General features: G+C 44.0%; 1 protein-coding gene across 3 annotated transcripts in view; it reads left to right on the top strand.

Annotated features, from left to right (window-relative positions):
• The window catches only part of pxk (PX domain containing serine/threonine kinase), a 45,590-nt gene that overhangs the window by 25,877 nt on the left and 4,928 nt on the right, over window positions 1-14,785 (top strand). Inside the window, exons 9-17 of one of the 3 annotated variants that reach the window (XM_071336995.1) lie at window positions 4,258-4,359; window positions 4,852-5,013; window positions 6,113-6,230; window positions 8,701-8,779; window positions 8,956-9,082; window positions 9,316-9,402; window positions 10,007-10,070; window positions 11,197-11,256; window positions 14,748-14,775. In XM_071336995.1, the coding sequence (XP_071193096.1) occupies window positions 4,258-4,359; window positions 4,852-5,013; window positions 6,113-6,230; window positions 8,701-8,779; window positions 8,956-9,082; window positions 9,316-9,402; window positions 10,007-10,070; window positions 11,197-11,256; window positions 14,748-14,764 (816 nt within the window). In that variant the 3' untranslated portion in view covers window positions 14,765-14,775. The remainder of the gene's footprint in view (window positions 1-4,257; window positions 4,360-4,851; window positions 5,014-6,112; window positions 6,231-8,700; window positions 8,780-8,955; window positions 9,083-9,315; window positions 9,403-10,006; window positions 10,071-11,196; window positions 11,257-14,747; window positions 14,776-14,785) is intronic. The other 2 variants (XM_071336994.1, XM_071336993.1) reach the window with 2 other exon arrangements.

Genomic DNA, 14,785 nt, shown 5'->3' on the forward strand with positions numbered 1-14,785 from the left:
ACAGTAATTGTGTGATGGCTGGGATACAGGGTTGTGTTCCAAACAAAACAACAACAGTAATTGTGTGATGGCTGGGATACAGGGCTGTGTTCCAAACTAAACAACTACAGTAATTGTGTGATGGCTGGGATACAGGGTTGTGTTCCAAACAAAACAACTACAGTAATTGTGTGATGGCTGGGATACAGGGCTGTGTTCCAAACTAAACAACTACAGTAATTGTGTGATGGCTGGGATACAGGGTTGTGTTCCAAACAAAACAACAGTAATTGTGTGATGGCGGGGATACAGGGTTGTGTTCCAAACAAAACAACAGTAATTGTGTGATGGCTGGGATACAGGGTTGTGTTCCAAACAAAACAACAGTAATTGTGTGATGGCTGGGATACAGGGTTGTGTTCCAAACTAAACAACTACAGTAATTGTGTGATGGCTGGGATACAGGGCTGTGTTCCAAACTAAACAACTACAGTAATTGTGTGATGGCTGGGATACAGGGCTGTGTTCCAAACTAAACAACTACAGTAATTGTGTGATGGCTGGGATACAGGGTTGTGTTCCAAACAAAACAACAACAGTAATTGTGTGATGGCGGGGATACAGGGATGTGTTCCAAACAAAACAACTACAGTAATTGTGTGATGGCTGGGATACAGGGTTGTGTTCCAAACAAAACAACAACAGTAATTGTGTGATGGCAGGGATACAGGGCTGTGTTCCAAACTAAACAACTACAGTAATTGTGTGATGGCTGGGATACAGGGTTGTGTTCCAAACAAAACAACTACAGTAATTGTGTGATGGCTGGGATACAGGGCTGTGTTCCAAACTAAACAACTACAGTAATTGTGTGATGGCTGGGATACAGGGTTGTGTTCCAAACAAAACAACAACAGTAATTGTGTGATGGCTGGGATACAGGGATGTGTTCCAAACAAAACAACTACAGTAATTGTGTGATGGCTGGGATACAGGGCTGTGTTCCAAACTAAACAACTACAGTAATTGTGTGATGGCTGGGATACAGGGTTGTGTTCCAAACAAAACAACAACAGTAATTGTGTGATGGCGGGGATACAGGGCTGTGTTCCAAACAAAACAACTACAGTAATTGTGTGATGGCTGGGATACAGGGTTGTGTTCCAAACAAAACAACAACAGTAATTGTGTGATGGCGGGGATACAGGGCTGTGTTCCAAACTAAACAACTACAGTAATTGTGTGATGGCTGGGATACAGGGTTGTGTTCCAAACAAAACAACTACAGTAATTGTGTGATGGCTGGGATACAGGGCTGTGTTCCAAACTAAACAACTACAGTAATTGTGTGATGGCTGGGATACAGGGTTGTGTTCCAAACAAAACAACAACAGTAATTGTGTGATGGCTGGGATACAGGGATGTGTTCCAAACAAAACAACTACAGTAATTGTGTGATGGCTGGGATACAGGGCTGTGTTCCAAACTAAACAACTACAGTAATTGTGTGATGGCTGGGATACAGGGTTGTGTTCCAAACAAAACAACAACAGTAATTGTGTGATGGCGGGGATACAGGGCTGTGTTCCAAACAAAACAACTACAGTAATTGTGTGATGGCTGGGATACAGGGTTGTGTTCCAAACAAAACAACAACAGTAATTGTGTGATGGCGGGGATACAGGGCTGTGTTCCAAACTAAACAACTACAGTAATTGTGTGATGGCTGGGATACAGGGTTGTGTTCCAAACAAAACAACAACAGTAATTGTGTGATGGCTGGGATACAGGGTTGTGTTCCAAACAAAACAACTACAGTAATTGTGTGATGGCTGGGATACAGGGCTGTGTTCCAAACTAAACAACTACAGTAATTGTGTGATGGCTGGGATACAGGGTTGTGTTCCAAACAAAACAACAACAGTAATTGTGTGATGGCTGGGATACAGGGATGTGTTCCAAACAAAACAACTACAGTAATTGTGTGATGGCTGGGATACAGGGCTGTGTTCCAAACAAAACAACAACAGTAATTGTGTGATGGCGGGGATACAGGGATGTGTTCCAAACAAAACAACAACAGTAATTGTGTGATGGCGGGGATACAGGGATGTGTTCCAAACTAAACAACAACAGTATTGTGTGATGGCTGGGGAACAGGGTTGTGTTCCAAACTAAACAACTACCAGTGTTTCTTGTCCTAGTTCCTCAATGGCACATCTAGGAAAGCTCAAAGTTCAGATCGTCAGTCAGTCAAAACCCATACAGCCTCTGACCTCATGTATAGCATGTTACTGTACAGCCACTGACCTCATGTATAGCATGTTACTGTACAGCCACTGACCTCATGTATAACATGTTACTGTACAGCCACTTACCTCTGACCTCATGTATAACATGTTACTGTACAGCCTCTGACCTCATGTATAACATGTTACTGTACAGCCACTGACCTCATGTATAGCATGTTACTGTACAGCCACTGACCTCATGTATAGCATGTTACTGTACAGCCACTGACCTCATGTATAACATGTTACTGTACAGCCACTGACCTCATGTATAACATGTTACTGTACAGCCACTGACCTCTGACCTCATAACATGTTACTGTACAGCCACTGACCTCTGACCTCATGTATAACATGTTACTGTACAGCCACTGACCTCTGACCTCATGTATAACATGTTACTGTACAGCCACTGACCTCATGTATAGCATGTTACTGTACAGCCACTGACCTCATGTATAACATGTTACTGTACAGCCACTGACCTCTGACCTCATGTATAACATGTTACTGTACAGCCTCTGACCTCATGTATAACATGTTACTGTACAGCCACTGACCTCTGACCTCATGTATAACATGTTACTGTACAGCCTCTGACCTCTAACCTCATGTATAACATGTTACTGTACAGCCACTGACCTCTGACCTCATGTATAACATGTTACTGTACAGCCTCTGACCTCATGTATAGCATGTTACTGTACAGCCACTGACCTCTGACCTCATGTATAACATGTTACTGTACAGCCACTGACCTCTGACCTCATGTATAACATGTTACTGTACAGCCTCTGACCTCATGTATAGCATGTTACTGTACAGCCTCTGACCTCTGACCTCATGTATAACATGTTACTGTACAGCCACTGACCTCTGACCTCATGTATAACATGTTACTGTACAGCCACTGACCTCATGTATAACATGTTACTGTACAGCCACTGACCTCATGTATAGCATGTTACTGTACAGCCACTGACCTCTGACCTCATGTATAACATGTTACTGTACAGCCACTGACCTCTGACCTCATGTATAACATGTTACTGTACAGCCTCTGACCTCATGTATAACATGTTACTGTACAGCCTCTGACCTCATGTATAACATGTTACTGTACAGCCTCTGACCTCTGACCTCATGTATAACATGTTACTGTACAGCCTCTGACCTCATGTATAACATGTTACTGTACAGCCACTGACCTCTGACCTCATATATAACATGTTACTGTACAGCCACTGACCTCTGACCTCATGTATAGCATGTTACTGTACAGCCACTGACCTCTGACCTCATGTATAACATGTTACTGTACAGCCACTGACCTCTGACCTCATGTATAACATGTTACTGTACAGCCTCTGACCTCATGTATAGCATGTTACTGTACAGCCTCTGACCTCTGACCTCATGTATAACATGTTACTGTACAGCCACTGACCTCTGACCTCATGTATAGTATGTTACTGTACAGCCACTGACCTCTGACCTCATGTATAACATGTTACTGTACAGCCACTGACCTCTGACCTCATGTATAGTATGTTACTGTACAGCCACTGACCTCTGACCTCATGTATAACATGTTACTGTACAGCCACTGACCTCTGACCTCATGTATAGTATGTTACTGTACAGCCACTGACCTCTGACCTCATGTATAACATGTTACTGTACAGCCACTGATCTCTGACCTCATGTATAGCATGTTACTGTACAGCCTCTGACCTCATGTATAACATGTTACTGTACAGCCACTGACCTCTGACCTCATGTATAGTATGTTACTGTACAGCCATTACGTTCCAATTTAGGTGTTTATGCGTGTCCAGATCTGCCATTTTCAACCCGTATACGGGTAGGAGTGTAAAGGGTTAAAACCATGTAACTTTTGCTACGTCTTTTTATTTTTATTTATTTTTATTTTTTACACTTCTCATGTTCGTTCATTTTCAATTGAAGCTTTCCTTTCTGATTGTAGGTGAAGCCTAAAGAGGCCTTTATGAGGAAGCACTGCAACCCGAAGAAGATCCAGGGACTGGAGCTGCAGCAGATCAGGACGTACGGACGACAGATTCTGGAGGTACACACACACACACACACACACACAGTGGACTGGAGCTGCAGCAGATCAGGACGTACGGACGACAGATTCTGGAGGTACACACACACACACACACAGTGAACTGGAGCTGCAGCAGATCAAAGACATATGGAAGACCGATTCTGGAGATTAAACACGCGCAGAAAGAATGAACACTAATATTTTGTAAAAATGGGGTCTTTTCAGTGTCTTATTTCCTCAACCACCCCTGGGACATCACACACACACACACACACAGCTCAAGGCCATGTTCCTCACCCCCAGGATCGGGGGCATCACCCTCTGGATCAGACTCCAGATTATCACCCCCTGCAGCTATTGAATGTCATTTGTCACACTACATGTCACTGTTAAAGCCACGGTCCTTAATTCCTATTTCATTCAATGGCAGTCCAGTCACTTGGTTTTGCTACATGTCATTGTTCAGAGTGACACCATCCTAAACTCTTGTCCTGTTTCTTGTCCCGTCAGGTTCTGAAGTTCCTCCATGACAAAGGCTTTCCGTACGGTCACCTCCATGCCTCTAACATAGTGATAGAAGACAACACATGTAAAGTACTGGACATAGAGAACAGCCTGCTGGGCCTGCCCTCGTACTACCGGCCCTACATCACACAGTTCAGGAAAATCAACGTAAGTACTGGACAGTCTCCTGGGCCTGCCCTGGTACGGTCTGCTGGGCCTGCCCTAGTACAGGCCTGCCCTGGTACGGGCCTGCTGGGCCTGCCCTGGTACGGTCTGCTGGGCCTGCCCTAGTACAGGCCTGCCCTGGTACGGGCCTGCTGGGCCTGCCCTGGTACGGTCTCCTGGGCCTGCCCTGGTACGGTCTGCTGGGCCTGCCCTAGTACAGGCCTGCCCTGGTACGGGCCTGCTGGGCCTGCCCTGGTACGGTCTGCTGGGCCTGCCCTAGTACAGGCCTGCCCTGGTACGGGCCTGCTGGGCCTGCCCTGGTACGGTCTGCTGGGCCTGCCCTAGTACGGGCCTGCCCTGGTACGGGCCTGCCCTGGTACGGGCCTGCCGGGCCTGCCCTGGTACGGTCTCCTGGCAGGTAGGGCCTGCCCTGGTACAGTTGCTATAGCGGGATGTGTGTCGGTGGGTACAGTATGGTTGGTGCTTGCCACACCAGGGTTGTGGGTTCTATATGAACATATATATATATATGAATATGAAAAAGTAATGACTATTTTTATGTATTCACTCACTACTGTAAGTGGCTCTGGATGAGACCGTCTGCTGAAAGACTACACTGTCTGTTTTAGATAGTTGTGGTCGTGTCATTAATACAGATCACATGGGAATGTAACGCAGTGTCAGACAATACCGACCTTTTTATAGGTAGGGCGTCACCAGGGGAAACTCAGAGCCCTACTTAAAGGACTGGTTTTACGGACGTAGATGAAGCCTGCTCCTAATTATTTATTTTTTATTCTCAATGAAGGAATCTCCAGTAAAAGTGTTTTTCAGTCAAATCAAGGTCTGGGAAACCAGCCTTAAAGGGGTGCTGATGACATGCATGTTCTGTGGTGACGAGTTTTTACATTTATTTTTCTCTGTAAATGTCAATCCTGCTTCCTGACTAGCACCCTTCCCGACTAGCTCCCTTCCCGACTAGCTCCCTTCCCAACTAGCACCTTACTCCCTACATAGTGCACTACTTTTGAGCAGAGCCACTAGGACTTTGGGACGCAGACGATGTCTAACCCTAATGTCTTGTTTCCGTTAACCATTTCAGACGACAGAGAGTATAGACGTATACTCGTTTGGACACTTACTGTATGAAATGACGTACGGAAGACCTCCTGATGCTGTGCCTGTCGACCAGTACCCTGCTGTGACTTACACCTCAGTGGGTAGGTACCACAACAGTACCCTGCTGTAACTTTTTCCTCAGTGGCTAGGTACCACACCAGTGCCTAACACCTCAGTGGCTAGGTACCACCTCAGTGGCTAGGTACCACCTCAGTGGCTAGGTACCACCTCAGTGGCTAGGTACCACCTCAGTGGCTAGGTACCACCTCAGTGGCTAGGTACCACCTCAGTGGCTAGGTACCACACCAGTGGCTAGGTACCACACCAGTGGCTAGGTACCACACCAGTGGCTAGGTACCACACCAGTGGCTAGGTACCACACCAGTGGCTAGGTACCACACCAGTGGCTAGGTACCACACCAGTGGCTAGGTACCACACCAGTGGCTAGGTACCACACCAGTGGCTAGGTACTAACATACTTACATTACTTAGGCTGTGTTTACACAGGAAGCCCAATTCTGATATTTTTCCACTACGCAGTCTTTTGAATGGGGCTGCCTGTGTAAGTTCTTGCATTTTCCTCCTAATGAACATGACCCTGATGTTTCCCTGTCCTCTCTCCGGACGTTTCCCTGTCCTCTCTCCTAATGAACATGACTCTGATGTTTCCCTGTCCTCTCTCCGGACGTTTCCCTGTCCTCTCTCCTGACGTTTCCCTGTCCTCTCTCCTAATGAACATGACCCTGACGTTTCCCTGTCCTCTCTCCTGACGTTTCCCTGTCCTCTCCTCCTGACGTTTCCCTGTCCTCTCCTCCTGACGTTTCCCTGTCCTCTCCTCCTGACGTTTCCCTGTCCTCTCCTCCTGACGTTTCCCTGTCCTCTCCTCCTGACGTTTCCCTGTCCTCTCCTCCTGACGTTTCCCTGTCCTCTCCTCCTGATGAACATGATTTTTAAAACGGCGTCTGTGTGGCTAGGCCACTTGGATTAAACGGATACCAGACAGCACTCTGGTCATAGAGTGATGAGACACAGAAGCCCTGTCTAGAGCTGTGTTCCAATACTCATAATAACCACACTAACTGTACTAATATGTGACATAAATTGAGTATATAGAATGCTTATTGGTCGTACTATGGATACAGTTAGTATTCCAAACGTTCCCTGATGATGTACTACATTCGCCAAAATACAAGCAATGAAAACTATTTCTGTGCGTTTAGGGCCCATAATGCAATTCTTCCAAAAATGGGCGTGGCTTTACGTTTTCAGATTTGAAGAAAATGGAGGAAAAATATTCAGCCGATACAAAGTTCATTGCTTTAACTAATTATGACAAATGTTAAGAGAATGTTTAGCAATGTAATAAACAAATTACTTTTCAAATAAGTTACGTTACACGTTATGTTGGGTGACAATTTGTTAGCTACGCTGTCCTTACGAACCACATAGCATATCATTACAGCAGTATGTACCGGTATGTAAGCTAGCTACGCTGTCCTTATGAACCACATAGCATATCATTACAGCAGTATGTACCGGTATGTTAGCTAGCTATGTAAAGTTAGTTGGCTACTAATACATCAAACTTGCCAGTATATTAACTATATGCTATCTAACTAACTACCCAACGTTTACTGACTTGATTATTCACGTCATTATTAGCTTATCTAAGTGGTTTAGTCATGCGTTCTCAATGGACATGGTTAATGAAGTCATAAGATGTCTAGCTAGTAATTTGTTAGCTATGCTAACAAGCTATTAAGAAGTTGCATAGCAACAGCGTCACCCTCCGGTAGACGGGCCGAAGTGCTAGTACAATCAACTGAAAGGAGACCGTTAGTTTACAGTTTACTAAAATGAACTAATAGTATGTAGTGTATATACTCAGTAAGTATACAGTATGTTACTATGGGTATTCGTACAAAGCTTAGGAGTTTAATGATGAAACAGAGTCTGTGTACAGAGGGGAAACGGGATAAAATAAATTTAATTACTACAATGTAAATCCCATTAACAATATTACATTAATGTCAGCAATCTCAAAACTCAATTTACAATAAGAGAAAAATGACACACTATAATTCCTCTCAGGAGAATTCACATTGCAGTTACCAACTGGTAGGCTTTGTATAAAATGGTAAGAGAACTGGTGAAGAATGTTACCCCTTCATCAAACAAATGTCTTGTTGCCGTGGTGAATAACAAGTGGTTGCCACGGTGAATAATTCAATAATAATTGATAGGACATATAAAAGGAAACGTCAAAGAGTTTACCGGAATCTCTAAATGGAAATACTGGCAGATCAATAAAATGTCCTTGTAGATCTAATTACATTTAGAGTATTCTAAATTCAAATCGAAGGGGCTTTTACACACTGTTTCCCTGCCCTCTCCTCTCTCCTGATGTTGTCCTCTCCTGATGTTGTCTTCTCCTGATGTTGTCTTCTCCTGATGTTATCCTCTCCTGATGTTGTCCGCTCCTGATGTTGTCCCTGTCTTCTCTCTTCTCCTCTCTCCCGATGTGTCCCTGACCTCTCCCGATGTGCCACTGACCTCTCCTCTCTCCGTAGTGTCTGTGCTGCAATCCATCCTGTCCACAGATGCCTGTAAGACTGGGATGCCCACTGTTGCACAACTGCTGCAGACACCGTGAGTAGAGTACATTTCAACAGCCCATCAGTGAGAAGATCACATCATAGCCTACCACTGAAGAAGTCATCACTTTATCGCCTTTGTAGATAAGTAACGTGCGGCGCTTGTGTGTTATCTTTGAAAACGGTCTATAATGAAGTGTGTCTCTCTCTTCTCCCACTCTGTCCTGGTAGGCTGTTCAGCGATGTGCTGCTGTTTCACTCAGAGAAACTCCAGTTCAAGATCCCCAACAAATTAAGAGACGCCTTGAAAACTGCCAAAGAGTGCATGGAAAAGCGACTCCAAGAAGAGCAGAAAACGGTTGGTATATTTACTCCTTACAGCCAGTTTCCTGGAGCCAGACTGGAGCCAGATAAGATGGATAGATGGATAGTTTCCTGGAGCCAGAAAAGCTGTGATGGCTGGCTTGCTGGCTTGCTGGCTGGCTGGCTGGCTGGCTGGCTGGCTGGATGGGTGGATGGGTGGCTGGGTGGATGGGTGGAAGAAACGAACGATTGATGGATTGATTGATTGGTGTTTGATCATCTCCTCAGAACCAGCAGCACAGGAGGCTGACCAGAGCTCAGTCCCACCACGGCTCAGAGGAAGAGAAGAGGAGGAGGAAGATACTGGCTAGAAAGGTAGAGAACACCATCACAGACTCGGGCACACCCGCACAGACGTATGGTTCCTGTGTGGTACCAGTCCATGTATCTAGATAAGTATGGTTCCTGTATGGTACCAGTCCATGTATCTAGATACGTATAGTTCCTGTGTGGTACCAGTCCATGTATCTAGATAAGTATGGTTCCTGTGTGGTACCAGTCCATGTATCGTTCCTGTATGGTACCAGTCCATATATCTAGATACGTATGGTTCCTGTGTGGTACCAGTCCATATATCTAGATAAGTATGGTTCCTGTGTGGTACCAGTCCATGTCTCTAGATGCGTATGGTTCCTGTGTGGTACCAGTCCATATATCTAGATACGTATGGTTCCTGTGTGGTACCAGTCCATATATCTCGATAAGTATGGTTCCTGTATGGTACCAGTCCATGTATCTAGATGCGTATGGTTCCTGTGTGGTACCAGTCCATGTATCGTTCCTGTGTGGTACCAGTCCATGTATCTAGATACGTATTGAATCATCTTAAAATGGAACGAAGCAGATCCCTAGCACACACACACGATTCATTATCATTTTGTAGCAGAATTGTCATTGATAGAAATATGTTTGTTTGTAGAAGTCCAGACAGTCGGCCTATGAGAACGAGGAGGATCATTCTGTGAAGTACAACAACAACTCTGGTATGTCATCAGCACTGTGGTTTAAATAGACTGTGAATATACTCCTGCTGAGTGCTCAAACAGAAATGTATTAACTCTTTATTATAAGACTAAAATGTGAACTGTGTTTTTCAATGTGGCTAAAGCATACTCTAGTGGAGGCTGCAAGGTAATAACATAGTACAGCTAGGCTCTCTAACCCTGTTCCTGAAGAGCTACCCTCCTATAGGTTAACTACAACCCTGTTCCTGGAGAGATACCCTCCTATAGGTTAACTCCAACCCTGTTCCTGGAGAGCTACCCTCCTATAGGTTAACTCCAACCCTGTTCCTGAAGAGCTACCCTCCTATAGGTTAACTCCAACCCTGTTCCTGGAGAGAAACACTCCTGTATGTTTTAACTCCAACCCTGTTCCTGGAGAGAGACCCTCCTGTAGGTTTTAACTCCAACCCTGTTCCTGGAGAGAGACCCTCCTGTAGGTTTTAACTCCAACCCTGTTCCTGGAGAGAGACCCTCCTGTAGGTTTTAACTTCAACCCTAATCTAGTACACCTAATTCTAATAATCAGCTGCTTGATAAACTGAATCAGGTCAGTTACAACTGGGGTTGGAGTTAAAACCTACAGGAGGGTAGGAACAGGGTTGAAGAGACCCCTGACTTAGGTAGTTATATAGTACTATAGTTTTGGGTTTTAACATTAGAAAATGTCCATACACATGGATGACATAGCAGCTTTGTTTACCCTGGCAACACTGTTTTCAACGCAATGCTGGCGGGCGGGCTGACTGGCGGACTGACTGGCGGACTGACTGGCGGACTGACTGGCGGACTGACTGGCGGACTGACTGGCGGACTGACTGGCGGACTGACTGGCGGACTGACTGGCGGACTGACTGGCGGACTGACTGACTGACTGACTGACTGACTGACTGACTGACTGACTGACTGACTGACTGGCGGACTGACTGGCTGACTGACTGGCGGACTGACTGACTGACTGACTGACTGACGGACTGACTGACTGGCGGACTGACTGACTGGCGGACTGACTGACTGGCGGACTGACTGGCGGACTGACTGACGGACTGACTGACTGACTGACTGACTGGCTGGCAGACTGATCGGATGTCTATCTTCCTGTCTTTAGGTTCAGGAGCCAGCTCCCCACCGACCTCTCCCTCCTCCCCCACCCCTCCTCACACTACAGGTAGGTACCAACTATATTAGCATGAAGATATGCAGCTTTTAGTAACTAATCAGCCTGTTATGTTAAACAGTGTTTTCCAGTAGCGCCGGCTGGCGGCTAATCAGCCTGTTACGCACTCATTTTCAGCCGGATATTTTCCACTTCATATTAACTAGGCTACTTTTCATTTAAAGGTTTTCTATTTACTTGTCCGTCGAGCCTTCTCCCACTAGAATGAACGATATGCGTCTTCTAGCGATTTGATAGGACAAGGCGCCTGTCAGTCACAAAGCCATGACAGGGAAACGCAACAGAGAGGAAGAGGCAAAGCGAGAGGTTTCACTCTCACCAAAATCTGTCCGATGCGTTTCTAGGAGCTTATTGTAGGCTATTTACTGGGTTTTAATTGACAACTGAACAGCAAGTGTTGACTGGTTTTATAAAAGGTGTTGAAGTTACTGACTAAAGTCGATCTACTATAAATCCGTTTTGCCATTCATAAATCATTCCAACGTGAATCATACAGTGCCTTCCGAAAGTATTCACACTCCTTGACATTTTCCTTTATTTTTTGTTGTTGTTACAAATGGTTGACAATTAATCCATCTACATAAAATACTCTGTCAAAGTAGAAGAATAATTCTAACTTTTGTAATTTTATTAAAATTATACACTAATATCTTGATTTAGATGATAAGTATTCAACCTCCGAAGTCAATACATGTTAGAATCACCTTTGGCAGCCATGACAGCTGTGAGTCGTTCTGGGCAAGTCTCAAAGAGCTTTGCACGGCTGGATTGTACAAGATTAGCATACTTTTTGGGGGTTTTGTTCTTCAAGCTCTGTCATATTGGTTATTAATCATTGCTAGACAGCTTCCAATTGGCTTATTCATCACCCCTCTCCCCTGTAACTGTTCTCCAGGTTGTTGCTGTAAATGAGAATGTGTTCTCAGTCAATTTACCTGGTAAAATAAGGGTTTGGGGGGGGGGGAAATAGCAATTTTCAGGTTTTCAAGCCAATTTAAGTCAAAACTGTAACTAAGCCTCTCGGGAACATTCTATTTCGTCTTGGTAAGCAACTCCAGTGTAGATTTGTCCTTGTGTTTTAGGTTATTATCCTGTTGAAAGGTGACTTCATCTCCCAGTGTCTGGTGGAAAGCAGACTGAACCTGGTTTTCCTCTAGGATTTTGCCTGTGCTTAGCTCCATTCCCTTTCTTTTTATTAAAAAAAACTCCCTAGTCCTTAACGATGACAAGCATACCCATAACATGATGCAGCCGCCACCATGCTTGAAAATATGAAGTGGTACTCAGTGATGTGTTTTATTGGATTTGCCCCAAACATAATGATTTGTATTCAGAACATAAAGAATTTCTTTGCCACATTTTTTTGCAGAATTGCTTAAGTGCCTTGTTGCAAACAGGATGCATGTTCTGGAATATTTTTATTCTGTACAGGCTTCCTCCTTTTCACTCTGTCATTTAGGTTATATTGTGGAGTAACTTCAGTGTTGATCCATCCTCAGTTTTCTCCTATCACAGCCATTAAACTCTAACTCTTTTTTTTTTAAAGTCACCATTGGCCTCTTGGTGAAATCCCTGAGCGGTTTCCTTCCTCTCCGGCAACTGAGTTAGGAAGGACCCCTGTATCTTTGTAGTGACTGGGTATATTGATACATCATACAAAGTGTAATTAATAACTTCACCATGCTCAAAGGGATTTTTTTATTTTTTTACTCATCTACCAATAGGTGCCCTCCTTTTTTGCGAGGCATTGGAAAACCTCCCTGGTCATTATGTTTTGAAATTCACTGCTCGACTGAGGGATCTTACAGAACATTGTTCAGAGATGAGGTAGTCATTAAAATATCACATTAAACACTATTATTGTAACTTATTATTGGACTTGTTTAGCAAATGTCTAAATGCACTGTCTGTCCATGGTATCACTCTCTGACAAGTAAACCAAAAGATTCCCTTTCCTAGGATGTTGAGGCTTGACAGACAATGACACCAAAGTGAGTGATTCTCTTGTCTCGTCAGCCAGTGTAGCCTACCGAATGGCGTCGGTGAGAGAACTGTTTATTTGGCTCCGATGAAAACATTCGATGAAGATGGCGTATCATCACTGTAGGGAACAATAGGTAGAGGAGAGCCTCATTCTGGTCCAAATTTGATCACTAGGGCCCTCGTGGAATCCAGGCATTAAAAACGGAATTCAACAATATTCAACCTTAGTGGGAAATTTTATAAAATGTATTGATTTGCCCAAGTTTATCATAAGACATGAACAGAATGCATCAGTAATTCATATTTCCTGCCACTTTATGAGGAGGCAACGAGAATGTGTGTGTGTGCTCGTTAGCGATGATGCTAATGAAAACAGTCTTCTGGTACTCTATGGTAGATACCAGACCCTCCTGTTCACACAGACTGTAACTCTATGGTAAATACCAGACCCTCCGGTTCACACAGACTGTAACTCTATGGTAGATACCAGACCCTCCGGTTCACACAGACTATAACTCTATGGTAGATACCAGACCCTCCGGTTCACACAGACTATAACTCTATGGTAAATACCAGACCCTCCGGTTCACACAGACTATAACTCTATGGTAAATACCAGACCCTCCGGTTCACACAGACTATAACTCTATGGTAAATACCAGACCCTCCGGTTCACACAGACTGTAACTCTATGGTAGATACCAGATCCTCAGGTTCACACAGACTATAACTCTATGGTAGATACCAGATCCTCAGGTTCACACAGACTATAACTCTGGCAGTTTTGAAATCAGTCTGCACCCTGCCCATTTGATACTGATGGAAGTAACAGTTCCTCCTCAGTGATGTGCATGAGGTGTGTGTTGTAACCATGTCTTAGCAGTGTTTTCCGTATGGTGGGGCTCCCCCTTGTGGTAAGACAGAGGCATTATAATGGTAATAGAGAATAGGTAGTCCGTAGTATTAGATGAAGCACTGGTACAGAGAGGCAGTTTTGAGACTTTTTTTTTTTTATATATATGATTTCATGATGTCTTGAGTTCTATCAAAGAGTATGATCATGTTATTGCCTGTGATTTTATAAGGAAGATTGTATTTGTAAGTATGCATATTGGTGTATATACTTTTTTTTCAACAACCATACTGTATATTAGACTAGTAAGGCTATTTAGTTTTTAGCTGGTGAAAACCGACTGGTTACTTGGATGTTAATTTTTATTTATTTTTTATGATGTTGTCCTCATATAATAATGTGATTTACTATTGTTGATGGACCATCTGAGTAGTAATTCTTGTCATACTTCAACGGCTCTCTTCTTGTTTATATACTTTTTCATTCATTTTCCACTCAGCTAATCAATAATCACACCACACTGTAAATAATGAACATTAGTTTTGATTAACAGTAGTGTTGATTGTACTCCTCAAGGTACTGATGACCAATAACAGTAATTAATCTGCCTCTCTTTTCCTCCCTTTGCTGTCTGTCTGCCAAGTAGAGCATGCATCATTTTGAACATGTGTGGGGTAAAGTAAT

The sequence above is a fragment of the Salvelinus alpinus genome, chromosome 12, assembly GCF_045679555.1.
Source record: "Salvelinus alpinus chromosome 12, SLU_Salpinus.1, whole genome shotgun sequence".
Classification (NCBI taxonomy): Eukaryota; Metazoa; Chordata; class Actinopteri; order Salmoniformes; family Salmonidae; genus Salvelinus; species Salvelinus alpinus.